Source organism: Solea senegalensis, unplaced genomic scaffold (genome assembly GCF_019176455.1).
Source record: "Solea senegalensis isolate Sse05_10M unplaced genomic scaffold, IFAPA_SoseM_1 scf7180000014794, whole genome shotgun sequence".
Lineage (NCBI taxonomy): Eukaryota > Metazoa > Chordata > Actinopteri > Pleuronectiformes > Soleidae > Solea > Solea senegalensis.
Genome location: NW_025321130.1, coordinates 62,029 through 76,892, shown reverse-complemented (window position 1 = coordinate 76,892; position 14,864 = coordinate 62,029). Strand labels below are relative to the sequence as shown.

At 42.1% G+C, this 14,864-nt stretch overlaps 1 protein-coding gene across 1 annotated transcript; it reads right to left on the bottom strand.

The window, feature by feature from the left end:
- Positions 1 to 1,267: 1,267 nt before the first annotated feature.
- LOC122761563 (gamma-aminobutyric acid receptor subunit gamma-2-like) lies at positions 1,268 to 14,350 on the bottom strand. The gene is made up of 4 exons (XM_044016784.1): positions 13,797 to 14,350; positions 7,951 to 8,090; positions 4,541 to 4,608; positions 1,268 to 1,515 (listed from the first exon to the last, which is right to left on the bottom strand). Exons 1-4 carry the CDS (start codon positions 13,910 to 13,912, stop codon positions 1,291 to 1,293), a joined length of 549 nt encoding a protein of 182 aa, XP_043872719.1. The 5' UTR covers positions 13,913 to 14,350; the 3' UTR covers positions 1,268 to 1,290.
- Positions 14,351 to 14,864: the final 514 nt, after the last annotated feature.

Here is a 14,864-nt window from a genome sequence, read left to right as displayed (position 1 = left end):
CGATAGATAGATATATCCTCTGTGACATTATAGATGGAGATGATTCTAAATGTTGAACTAATGTATTGAACTAATGTTACTACACATTTTACAAATCAGTCCTTCACACCGCAGACCCACACTTATCTGTGATTAACACCAGGCGTCATTAATTAAAATTTCACTGAACTAAATTGATGTTTTCCACACAGCAACACATCTGTCTCCTCTGTTCACAGTCGAGAGCCTTCGTGGGCAAAGTCATTAAACTTCCCCGTAATGAGAGAATGACCTTAAATGACTTTAACCACCCATGTGCTCGCTATTGTCATGTATCATTGTCCTCCGCATCACAGCGGTCATCCTAATTAACCAATGGTTACAATCAGAGTTCCTTAACAAATTAACGGAGTGTAGGTGTGGCGTGCGGCACAGGAGAACATCCATCACGGCTTGATTGAGTCCAGAAGAGTTCACTTTGTCTCTTATTATCACTGGTGATATATGGTGGTGTCTGTTTAAAACGTCCGTACTGTTTAAGATGGAATGCAAACGATGACAAAAGGCACAATTAATATTTTCCTTTTAATCAACCCTCCCGATTAACGTGTGTCACATATATAAGAACACAAAAAAGTCAAATTATCTTCTTCCATCTCATCAGATAATTGACTGTCTCAAGGTCTTCAGGCAAGACTAGACAATAAAGCATTGATTCTAAGTGGTATAATATTTAAAATAGGGGAGGGAGGGGGGGGTGTAGACACAGCCTACTTAATGAATATGAAAGAAAAATATTCAAATGGTCCGTCTGAAACAACACATTTTAGACACAAAAAAACAGCTCGGGGCGACGTAGCTCGAGCGTTCGCTTCTCAACTTCCAGCCTCATTCGGTAAGACAGATTTCCTGCATGCTAATTAATGTCAAATTTAAAATGCTGAACTTTTTAAAATTGCCCAGGGCCTATTCAGGATAATCAGTATCATGAATCATTTACAGTATGTAGAGAGGCCGTAAATGCCTTTCTGTAGTAGCACGCGCTTGGCTCGTTGCTTGTGATGGACGCCGGTACAAGCAGGAAACACCGGCACTGACAGGCTACAGAGATATCATAATTGATACAGATCTGACTTCTAAATATATCAGATTTTAGAAAAACTGGGAAAAATGCCACATGTCGCTGCATAATCACTTCCTGGATGAAAATAAAAAGGACCCAAAATGGCAGAGATAATGTAAAGTGACAATTTAACCTTTTAAATGACCTATGAAATGGAATAACGCCAGCATCCAGTCACATTTGATGTTTTACCTCAGCGTGTACAGTATCCGACCGTCGTTCCAGATTCGAAGCATGCGATTGGGCGTGGTGATCCAGTGAGCGTCCGCCTTCTTCGAGTTACGGAAGAAAGTATCCGGGATCCAGATCTTCCCGACCATGTTGCTGTTGAGACGCAGGACCTTCATGGTGCTGTTGAACTTCAACCTTCTGTCGTACCAGGTCTGGGCGAAAAAGATGTCGATGGTGTATTCCTAAAGACGGATAAAACACACTTTTACACAAAAGTTTGACTCCAGTTTCAATGCTACACACGTTTTATGTGACACACCGAGAATAGAGCCTCGCAGTGTAGTCAACAGTATTGTCTGTCACTAACTTGGCTTTCAACTGTGAGATGGAATCAGATCAAATCAAAACATGAGCTCCAGAAAGCTTCCCTCCTCTTCCTCCTCCTCCTCCTCCTCTATGTCTGGCAGAAACAATGTAATGCTTGAGCACATGAAGTTACTTTTCAAAGACAAAATGGTGTCTTAATCCCATTGTTTGGCTGGAGAATTATCGAACCTCATAACCTGAAGCTTTGGTGTGAGCCCGTCTCCCATTTGCTCCCTGTGAGAGCTGCGTTACAATGTCCATATGAGGGATGAAAGAGGGCTTCTACCCCCATGCCATAAGACTACTTAACCACCACTGCACCTCCCCACTCCCAACTCAACATACAATGTACACACCGGTTATTATGTATAGTCATTTTATTCTTTGTGGCGTTAGTTTTTGCACATGAAAATGAACCCTTTGAATCGTGTGAATCCTTTGAACGAGGGATGAAATCACATTGTCGCTGACAAAGACACAGACGGAGCTGAGGAGCTGAGAGCACTCGTCAGATCTGGACTAGGAGCGAGAGAGGCACAGACTCAAAAGGGGGAGCTATCAATTTTTCTTCTTCTTATTTACTTTGTATGTTGAAGAGCTGAGCTCCATGGTTCAAAGTGAAGAAAAGCAGGGGAGAGAGAGAGAGAGAGAGAGAGAGGGAGAGGGGGCAGGAAAAAAAAGGGGATTTGTGAGCAAGAGGGCATAAAGGCATTAACTTTCTGACAAAGCTTAGCCCAACACTAAACTCCAAATCCACGCCAAAGAATACCAAATGAGATTTAAAAACAACATTTTCACCAGGCAACACTCCCATCATTCCAGCATCACTTTTCCCCTCAACAAAGGACAGATTTACTCTTCAAATGAGAGAGAGATTGGATGAAGATCTTTATCTGGGGCTCAGTGAGTGATATAAACAGCATATATATATATATATATATATAGATATGCTGTTCATACACACATATATATGAGAGAGAGAGAGAACTGCTCATCTCTCGTTGCTATAAAAGCACCAATTTATAATTCCTTTTCTTCCTTCTCATCATCATGCTCTCTCTCTCTCTCTCTCTTCTTCTTTATCTCTGTTACTCTCTCCCTTCCCCCCTCTCTCACGCTCACATAGGTTAGGATGTATCGCAAAGATTTATAATGGATAATTAAGAATTCAATAATCAAAAATTGTGAATGCCGTGGCCCGGCGACAGTGATTACATGTGAACGGAAGGCAATCATTCGACCTTTCATGTCGCCAGAATGCCCTCGTCTCTCTCTCTATCACACACACACACACACACACTTTCTCTTTGCTGCGACTCGTGCTTTGTTATTGAGAGTAGGAGTTTTAGTGAAGACTAAGTGAAATGGAACCCCCACATAGAACAGACTGCTCTGCCGCAGAATCACAAGCGAAGTGGCTTCTCAGTAAGGAGGTGCAACAGAAAACGACACACAAAACAATGCTGATGTGAGTTTTTTGAGACTCCCTCGATTTATTATTCTCTCTCATTCTCCCCCTACAACCACTGTCAGACAACCAGCGCTGCTCTATTTTAGTCACTGCTGCAGTATCACAGCTTAGTATCCCATTGCAGCTGGTTTAGCGTTATTTATGACATGACAGTGGTAATTAAACAGCAACACGGAGTCGCCATTAGATAAAAATCAACAATTATTTTATTTTTAGGAATATGCTGATGTGGTTTTAAAACAGACAAATACTGATATTTCCATAATACAGTGTGTATTTGTGTAGTAGTTTGTATATGATGTGGCTTTTTAGGTTTTTTTCATATATATATATATATGTATATATATATATATATATATATATATACACACATATACACACACACATATATATATATACACACATATAATCAGTTATCATTGTGCAACCAGTACAAAATTCAAATGTCAATCCATATCAGCACACAGAGATGATCAATATGCTTAAAAAGAATCCAAACCAGATCCAAGAAAATTCACAAATGGTTGTAAGACCTTGAACAGGTGACACGTCAGATTGTAGCTGATGCAGTGAAGTCTTGGCAAGTACAAAGTGAGAACATCCTCAGATTTGCCAGCGTACACAGCAATTTGCAAATATTATGCTACTTTGATATCTGGCTCACGTGTTGAGCAGCACAACTGGTTTTTGCTGTTATTTACTTCTCTTGCTCAAAGATAGACGCTGGCTGGCTGACGGCAGTCGGATTAATGAGATGGACCATATTCTTTTTTTTTTTTTTTTCCTGTGGTGGAAAAAGCCGCTGTAGTGGTTAAGTAGGTGATTGACACCTGTATTGTATCGCTACACAACAAGAGCAGTGGAGCAGCACAGTGATTAGATAGACGGCGAGCCTTTGGCCTGCGAAAGTGTGTTTGAGCAAGACGCTGACACTGCCTGTTCCAGAGACAGGAGGTTGCTCAAGGTCTTTATACGTTCACCCGCCCAGCGCTGGAGGAAGGCCAGAGACATACCTGCGATATATGCTGTACACAGGACTGGGCGACAGGGCCTAAATATAAAATCAAATCCCTGAATTTTTTATACTAGATCCGATTTTGGATTTTAAAGCGAGCATAGACTGAAAGCTCCAATTAACGCCGCTTTTGGGTTGTCGCTGGAAAAACCCAAACCAGTTCCAAACCACTGGCGATATTCTTCCTTCCTTGGGTACAGACTCCTCGCTCTCGTTTGCAGTAGCCATGTCGTTGCGCCGTAAGAAGAGGAGAAAAAAAACTAGATTCTTTTTTTTTTAAATTATCAAATCGATAAAATCGATATATCGCCCAGGCCTAACTGTACATATGATTTTGCAATTGTTATTGTTGGGAAATTCCTAAAAATCAATAACAACAATGACACATTAGCATCATATATGATGAAGTACTCACCATGTTGATGGCATTTACTGGTCCGATGCTGTTGACAAACATGTCCGTGTGAATCACTGTCGGTTTGACTGTAAAGAAGCACAAGGAAATCACAGATATCTATCATGCATCGTGTTTAAGCATCGGCGGTTAAAGAGTAAGAAGTAAATTGCACTGCTCGCTCTTCAGCGTACAAAACTGCAGGTGTTGTCAGAACCACAACTGTTCCTCCATTCATCTGCACACTACACCGTATAGATCAATTTGTCTGTGACAAGGGTAAATCCAACTTCCTCTTCAAACAGGTCTCCTGTCAGTGAGCCACACACTTAGTTTGTTTTTTAAGGCCAAACTCCTGACCCATTTACCAGAATACCCTTGAGCCTCGCGCAACATCCCATCCATCCCTTTTTTCCCCCGTCCTTTCATGCTTGAGGCCTGTGAGCTCCTCCTGATTGTGAATCATGGACTCTTTACTCACAGACCTGCCGGTGTTTGCTTTTGCAGTCACACAGAGAGAGATGCACTTGTTAGTGAAAAGTGTTCCGACACGAGATCTAAGGCAAGTTTGAGCCAATCAGCTGATGAAGCTGCCACAAGTGGGTTAAGTTGCACACGTGCCTTCATCTATGCAAATAAATGGATTTGTGCTCCCGTGTACGTCCGACCACTGCCACGCATCACACCTCACGGCGTTTGCCGTCGTTCCGGGTTTAGCGAGACGGACAGCCAGATGTCAAACACAGTACGGCTGAAGAAAGTGGACAGGCTCGGTGTCAGATGGACTCTGTCTGGACTTTGCCGTCTAATATGCGCGTTTATGGATGAGCGGACGTCGTGTCAGCGAGAAGAGTCAAGTTGAGACTTGCACGGCCTCGAGGCGTGACGCAAACGCTGTCGTTGAGTGTGAGAGAGACACACACAGCGGGACTGAGTGCAGGTCTGCATGCATTTTTCATGTCACTTTCAGCAGGCGTACACGAATGTACATTTAAACCCCATCCACCACACACACACACACACACATTACAGTACATCCCATCCAAGTCGAGCAGTGCTCTTAATGGTCTTCAAATATCTTGTGTAAAAATACGAGTGAGTGGCTATAAATATTAGCGTGTATATGCATGTGACGCCCAAATATATGTAAAAACCTTGGACTTGGATTATTAGACACATCCCTTGTAAAGCTGTGGGCACAGCGTACATAGGAGATACAAAAAAAATAAATGATTTTCCTGCTTTATACGGCCAACTGCAAAGTGTTTTCTCCCATGCATGAACATGCAAGTGCCAAGAAACATCTCTCCGAGATGCCAGTGCACATTTGAAGAGGCTGTGCTAAAATTTCCAACTTACTGTCTGGAACAACACACAGTGCAATGCGCCAAGATACACCCACATCAGTCATCCGACACCAACACTCACCAAATTTGCTCATAGAATCAAACTTTATTAAATACATCATGCTCCCTGTATGGTTGCTGGTACTTTTCTTGTTATTCTAGAAGCCAATGACCTTCATCAATGCCATAAGGATTTGTAAATTCTTACATTCTCAGTGTCTCTGTTCCATATGCGTGAGTTTTCATGTATGCACTGCAGGGTCATTAAAAATTAATGAGAATCACAATGGACTTCAAAGGGAAACTTGGGCACGAGCAGCGTTGAATCTAAATCCACCGTCGCGTGGGGTGAAAGTTTCCCTCGCCTCGGTTTGGTTGGGTTGGGTTGGTTGATTGGTTGGTTGGTTGGTTGTTGGCTCCGATGCAGCTAATTATAACCCTCCTGTAGCTGTGTAGCCTGGCAGAAGACCACGCTCACAGATCACAGCACGTTTGAAGAACATGCTTAAGATGAAGTGGGTTCTCCGGGTTGAAGCTGCACCTCAAAGGAGGATCTGTGCCGCTTTGCAATTTAACACAAACAAGCCCACTTCTTAAGTCTTAAGATTAAAGACGATGGTCGTGTCACATCCGATGTACTGCAGCATTACGCAGTATATGGAAATACCGCGACACGGGTTGACCACGGGGGGATTTACTATATACAGCCCCACGAATCAGCTCCTTCTATCTTTTTGCCATCATTTAATTCACTTTAAAGCTGCATTAAACCTCTCAGTGTCAGATGTAGAGAGGATATCGATGAGGCGGCGTACGCCGTCCTTACTGGAGAAATCAACCAAACAAACAAAAAGCGCTTTTATTTTATATAGTGTATCATTGAAGATTTCTGTTTTAATCCACAAAAATCCAGTAACTGCGCAGATTATAAAGACGTAAAGAAGGCTCCTTAAATACCCAAATGATGTAAGTTTGAGGGCGCAGGTTAGGGCTGAACGATTTTGAATAAATATCTAATCCGCTTATTTTTGACAGGAATTCTTACTTTCATTTGAAAAGCACATTTAAAATGATTACTGTGCGATATGTGTGCAGATCCTTGAGAAACAAAGACGTCCTCTTCACAGTCTGTGGAGAAGAATATTGTAAAACTTCGATGAATTGTTCATTGTACATGCCCTCGTGCATGTTGTGTATTTCTGGATAAACTCGTGTAGACGAGCGAGCCCTGGCCATTGGTCTGTCACCGCGAGGGGAGTAAGCGACTCCCGCTGAAAAGCGGAGGCTTGTGGAACTTTGACAGACTCTTATCCCGGCTGTAACAGATGCATTTTCAGCCAACTCAGGTGCACAAACATCTTTAAAAAGGCCGGCTGCCTGTCTGTGTAAATAAAATAGACACAAGCAAGCGCACAAAAAACTTATTGTCATGCCCTGTATGGCATAACAATAACTGCTGAGTCCTATAAATGGCTGTTTTCAACTTCTGCACCCTGGATGCAAAGGCATATCTCGCGACCGTACAACCACCCTGTTATTTTCATTTCCTTCCATCACAAAAGTAATTATTTATTTTACACAATTTTAAATCTGCACCAGAGATATTTAAAGATGTATTATGTTTACGTGATAATATTATTGCCAGCTACCACCAGAGGGAAAGCAAGTTACGAGTTAAGTTTCCAGTCTCGTCATAACACAACAACAGTGTTGCACGTTCGACGTGACGTAACGCAACCACACATAACATCTCAGAGCCGACGAATCAGATGACGAGTGTTACCTTCAAATTCCACGTCTTTTTTTTTTAAACAGTTTAAGAATAACCGCAGTGTTGAGGAGGCCCCAGTTTAGACGGGGGTATAATTAGGGGTGGGTTGGCTTTCATTCGGACGCGTTACAGGCGTCACACCATCCTCTCACGACTGACAAGGCGGCAGACTCCAGGTGACATCACAGATGCAGCATTTATGTCAGTGAATCGGCACATCTTGGAGTTGCATTGCAAATCTGGTCGTGAGATTTGGATTTATTTCTGTGATTTAACAGATTAACAATACAGAAAAAAAAAAAATCACTGCTCACCTCCAATGTCGGGTCTGAGTTTGTTGTCATATCCGTCAAGTAGGCTATTTAGGATGTGCGTGACATCGCTCTCATATACTTTGGGAGTCAGCACCCATGTCTTGTTAGCCGTCTCATCATCATATTCAGTCTGGAAAGAGCTGCGGAGGGGGAGAGAGAGGGAGAGGAAAACAAAATACATTCAATCAAGTTGGCATTTATTTTTTAAAGGAGAGGAAATGTTTTCTTCCCTGATGTTTCTTTACTTTCTTACAAAGGAAGACAGGAGCAAGACAGAAAAGGGGGTCTTCTGAAGATCTCACCCTTTGTCAGGAGATAAACTCGGGGAAATATTTCAGAGCTTTTTATCGCCCCTTACTGAGATTAATCTTCCCTTTCAACTTCACACTCTCTCTCACACACACACACACACACACACTTTCAGCGCTCGTTTAATTCCCACCACTTGTGATGGGGAAAAACATGAATTTCAATGCAATAGTTTCACACTGTAATGTTGTCGTTCATCAAATATTCATTTTGCTGTGGCCTCCTGTCCTGAAAACACGCTCTGCAATGAGTGGGAAACAGTTTGCAGCAAAGAATAAAGTAGTGTCTCTTCAATATGGGAATCAATGCCATTATATATGCACATAAGACAAATTCAAATTGTGTAATCGAGTGTAGATGTTGATGAGATTATTTTCCTTTCCTTTGAAACGATGACATCTTAATTGTTTCTGACTGATGAAAATCATCCCTGAGCAGAGGTGCCATTTGATGATTGATTGGAGATATTGTGATTAATGGATTTCTCTGCTTATTTTCATTAGAGGCAAAATGTGTACACAGAGGATTCTGTCACTTCACCAGACTGCCACCAAAACAAATGTGACACTTTGGTTCAGCGATTGATTTTGTCATCCTGGAAGCTGCGTACTCCCCTTTTCCTCGCTAACAGCTGGTGCCAATGTTCAAGTGCTGTGTGATACAACAACAAGTACAAAAATACTGTTTCCTATTATGCTGCAAATCAAAACATTTGACGACGCTTGGTGCACAGGTGCAGGCAGGTGAACACAAACAGACGTTTAAAACACAATAGAGTAATTAGAAAAAGGAGAAGATCGACTCGGATCAGCCCAAGACACAATAATGAGCTCATCCCTCAAACGAGGATGAGGTCTGAGTACGAGAGTAGGATCCCGTGAACCAGAAAATTGTACTTGGACTGCAAATCGATCCCCGCGACAGGCTCAAGACGCCACTAACCACCTACATGAGAATCATGACAAAGCGTTTGCTAAAGAACCGCAACAGTGGAGTCAAATGTCTAAAACAAAGACCAGATTTGAGGTTTCTCTCCAATAAATACAGCAAAGAATCACGGCCACAGAAGGACGTAATGGCTGCTATTGCAACACAACATCTTTTACACAGCTGATGTTACATGTCAATTGTAAAATATCAATTAAACGTAACACTACACACACACACACACTCGGGCAGATTCATTATGAAGATCGTGAATTTCCTAAGCTAAAGAATGTGAAATAACAGTCGCTCTGTCGAAGCAAATGTTCTGCTCTTTGCTTTAAAAACCTTTGTGGCACGACTTCAAAAGAGCTCAAATGTGATGGGAGGCAATTAAAGCTATTTTCACTCAGATTGTGACAAATAAGTCCGTCTACAAAGGCAGTCAAATCACCTCTTGTTGACCTGTTTCTAATGACAGCGTTTTTCATGTCAGGAAATGTAATGTTTGTGATTTGATTTCCAATTGTGCCGTTAGAACGTGTTTTTTCTCGTCATTGTCCGGCTTTCTGTTTGCAACATCTTCATCTCGACAACCGCGCTCTCTCTTTTTGTGACGACATCATAACGACGAAAGACCAGATGAATAAGGACGAGAACTCAAACTCTATCTTATTAAACAGAACACTTGCACGTGATCATATCCCTCGTATTAAATGATTTAAGTCCATCTGGTAAACCTTTGAGAAGCTTTGCAATAGCCAATGAAATATGGATTGAAAATACACTTCCAAGCTCCCGTTATTAGTGTGATCTTCTTCATATATGCAAATGACTTAACAAGAGGCCAGTTTTTTGAATTACAAGCACAGCCTTTGTTGTGGCTGTTTGATAGAACAACCTAGATTGAGGATTCAGCCATGTAATGCATACCAAACGCAGCATGCAGTGACAAAAGGAAGTAAAAAAAAGTGATAGAAAAATAGATTGTGTCAAATCCTCAAGCTGTCACAGTTTCTGGATCGCTCGAGCACCTCCTTCACCCACGGAATGAGATCAGGGAGAAAACACAAAAGAGCAACCTTGAAACAATTGTGAGTGTTCTGTGAGACTTTAGAGACACGAGAAATGTCTGAATTAAATAATAAAGAATGGTGAAAATGGAAAAAAAAAACAAAAAAAACACACACACACAACAGTTCCCATGGTAAAACACAAGGATGTGCTCCTAGGTGTGAGGAGCATTGTTATGGAGGGCCACTCTTTCTTTTAGACTTCATTAAGTGCTGTCCATCTCTATAATAACACTTTCAGATTTGCGTGACTGGATGTTATAAAGAGTATTCAGGCACTGTCTGTCTGACAGACGCATACTGAGCACAGGCAGGGGCAGAGAAGGCTGTGGGAATCTGAAAATCACATCCATATTCATCCTGCAGTGTTTCTCCGTATATATGGAAATGCTCCGCAGATGAGCAGATCAAAGGACGAGGCATGTGTTCTCCACTGCAGGCAGATCTGAGGTTTCGCCTACTAATTTGGTACCTGGAGGCCCACAGAGAGGTCTGCACCAGTGTGTGTGTGTGTGTGTGTGTGTGTGCACCTGCTGCTGCGTGTTTGTGTGTGTGTTTGTTTTCATGCATATGTATGTCCATGTCTGTGTACACAGTGATGGAGAGTGCTGGAGTTAAGTGTTATGTCCACAGCAGCCCATACTGAGGAGAATCTAACTCGTGGATTCCAACTGCCACACCTTTGAGAACCACTAATGTGTATATATATATATATAAATAATATATACATATAATATATACATATATATAGTGCGTATTGTGTTTCACTGTCTAAACGAACAGAATGCAGTTAAGGTGTTCTTACCCAGGACAGAGACAAGTCTATTTAGAGGTGCAGTATCAGTATCAGTATCATGTTATCATAATAAACACTAACATGGCCATGTTTACTTGTTTCAGTCAGCTACAATGAAAGTGAGCAAGGCCAAACTAATGTTTGACAAAATGACGTAAACAAAACCTTAACAGTGTAATCAAATATCCACAGCCCAATAAGATGCTGTCTAACATCACATGGTGGTTTAACAGGCATTGTAACGGATTCTGGCGAGTCGGCATTTAAAGGAACGCCGAGTGTTTTAAGTCACTGTAATACAGACACAATTAAAGTTAGGTTCGGGGCGGGCTGAGATAGTCGAGATGCGACAGTGGAAATATGTTGGATGGGAAACTCTTTAAGCTTGAAGATTACAAAGAAGAAGAAGGCAGATATTGTCATTTAATATTATTATTATTATTATTATTATTATTATTATTTCACAGTACAAAAAGAAAAAGTTAATAATCACCAGTGCTAATGCAAAGCTTTCCAACTCCGTCCGAGCAGCTGTAAATTCACTAACGATATCACCGAATATAAAGAGAGAGAACTAAATTACAAAGCTAGAGGCAGCGATGAGCTACATGACAGCTTTGACAGTTTGTCAAAAAAAAGACATGTCCCAACTGTCTTTGAGTAATGACAAAAAGCAGAGTACAACGTGTGTGTGTGTGTTCACTGTTTTATTGGGATGGAATTTCACTCACTGTGGATTTCTGCAGGGTGTCATTCATGAAGTTAGCAAATAAGTTTTCCTCTTCAGTCCAAAAATAATCATACTTTGGTTTTCTCAGTTCAGTCAGACAGAAAAATAAGTACTTTTTTTAAGATTACCTTGACGTGTTTCCACCACTTCCTGTGGGCTTCCTCAGAAGGGTCATGTGACTTGTCTTGCTTCCTGTTTTATACAGGTTTGTCAGACAGCGGTGGATGACTATTCCGCCCCCTGCTGTCTGTGGAGGCCCACAGGTAGTGGTGGAAATGTGTCAAGGTAATCAAAGAAAAGCACTTATTTTTCTGTCTGAATAAACAAAACTTAACCTCAAATGTTTCTCATGTTACATTTGTGCCACAACACAAACTCAAAATGATACTAAAGCGCTTCTGTAGATCTTTTGAAGACTCTTTTAATGATAAACCAAGCATCACTTTAGCACGACAGAAGCTTCCTCACTCATTCACGTCACTTTCTCCTGTCATTTCCGACATCCCTGAATGCCGTGAAGCGATAACTGACCGTGTTTTGCATGTGTGCTTAATGTAAAGTGACGCCATCGGGCAAAACTACACATAGTAACTGTCAATGAGTCACAAAGTAGCATAGACTTCTGAAAGCATGCCTGCGGCCTTGAGCGGTGCCTTATGTAAGAGGTCTCATACTTGAATCACAGATGATTCTTACCCAGCTATTCTTTAATGAGTGGGAAAGGCCCAGCACTTGCATGGAATATGATTTCAATAGAATAAACACCTTGTGTGGAGTCGTAAACATGGCCCAGCCTCAGCCCTGTCGTTATTGTTGTTGTTGTTATTTAGGAAGCGCTCACATGTCGCCTGCATTGATCTATCTATCCAAGTCCATTACGGCCCGGTCGCTCATGCACAACTTGCGACCCTCGTAACTTGTCCAATAGATCTCAAGTGTGAGTGAAACTCAATGGGGTATGTTATGCTGCAGTGTTTACTCGAGCATGGAGTCAACGCTACTTGTGCATACAATTAGAAAATGCACAGGCCCTGACAGAGCAAGGCTGGGGCAGGGAGCCCCCGTGGCTGCCATCACCGCGACGGTGATTGAACGCCGGCTGATTTATCTGCCTCCATTTTTCACCCTTGAGCAGCACAAGACCACAAAGATGTGAGGAGCACCAGCCGTCCGCTTCCTCTCCACTGTTGCTGTCTTAAGCGAGAACAGCCACATAGCTTCTTATCAACAAATCTGCACCTTACAAAAACGCATGTTTTCTGTGTGTGTGTGTGTGTGTGTGAGAAGGATCAGTCAGTACATATGTGTTATCCTTGTCCTTATTGTGCCTTCACACTTGTATTCTCTGAGTGATTGTCTGCCATTTTGATTTTTTTAGAACATATTTTTTCCCCCCTAGAAAAAAAAAAAAAAAATGGATTAAAATGTGTCTCCATTCACGTGCACGTTGACCATCAGTGACATCTTAATTCGAGTCAAAGCCACAGCCGATGTCTCAATAACGAGGCTTTTGACTCTTAGAATAGACTTGATCCTTGAAGGCAGCTTAGCAGAGACTATGTGTAGCCTTAGCTTCACTCTGGCTGCCACTGTGTGCTATTCTTAACGACGGGGCAGATTATAGCAGACACTGGGGGGGGAAATAAGAATAATACAAAATAAAGCATGTGATGGACACAGGGTAATATTCATAGCACTTACAGTGATCGTCGTTTTCTTGTGTTTATTCATAATAAATGTGATGATGATAGAAAATCTGCGGTGCTTGTGTCGCTGTGGCCACGAAATAAACACACTCTGCAAAACCACAATTACACTCGTCATATAGAATCCCATGTTGCTTGGTTTTCGACTACAGCAAAGACCCAATGGAGTCATTCAAGTCCAGAATTGCTCACTAACACCGGGGCTGGGTTGATGCACAGCACAAGATGTGTGATGTGAGAATGTGATGACAACAAAAGCCGACAACACAATCGCGGTTTACGTGAATTAATGTGAATTAAAATCTTACCTTGTCGGGAGATGAACGGCAATAAAGAGCCAGAGAAGCAGCTTCGAGGAGAGGGAGAGCTTCGCCATTGCTGCCGAGCATTTGGAAGCTAAACTAGGTGAAGCCATCGTCACCATCTTCGTTTCCTCTTTCCTTTTTTTTTTTTTCTGTGCAGATGGACGTGTCCGTCTATTCACTGTGTTTCCTCTCTGCGATACATAACGGACGCTCGCAGCAGCGGGTCTGCAAGTGTAGACCCGAGGCGGACGTGCGGTGGAATCAAATCAGCCAAAAACCAAAATCGATGCGAGTCGGAGCTCGGGCTGGATTCCGTATCGCTCGTTTTTCTCTTTCTCGTTTCTCTTTTCTTCGCGTGTCTGCTGCTGCTGCTGAATCGGCAGAGCCTGGCTGGCAGCAGGGCCTCGGAAAACGGTCACAGACGACGAAGCCCCCCCCCCTTCGCCGTAATGAGCTACTCTAAAAACGAGTGGAGCCTCGGTCTGAATACAGATTTACACTCGGGTCAGAGAGGAACTGATGCACGTTGCTGCAGCGCGGATCAACACATGCGTGGTCCTCACTGAGCGGAAGCATCATATGCCTTCACAGAGCAGGCGGTAAAGCCACGAAACACTGCTATAATATAAAACTGTGCAACATATGATGACATATGACATTATTACGTCCACTTGCATGTGGTGTGAGTGTAAAACCAGCTGCAGTTGATAAAACAATAACACATTTGAGTCATAATTTGATCAACAAACTCTTTTCGCTGTGTATAAGTGACGCTTTCAGCACCTCGGACAGCTCTCTGATTCTCATTTGCATGAGAAACCATGCGTCAAACCAAGGGCAGCGCCCTTTACTTTACTTTAAATCAAACTTAAGACCCATGCAGACCCTGAGATATCACAATCAACACAATAACAACATTCCTAAAAAAATATATATACGGTATATTTATTGTGCTGATTCTCTAAGCAAACTATGCCAAAGGATATTTACATGTAGGAGACCAAAGACTTATTTTTAAACGAATCCATGAAGTGCATTCTGAGTTCTGCAATGTCATCTGAGAGGTAGAGC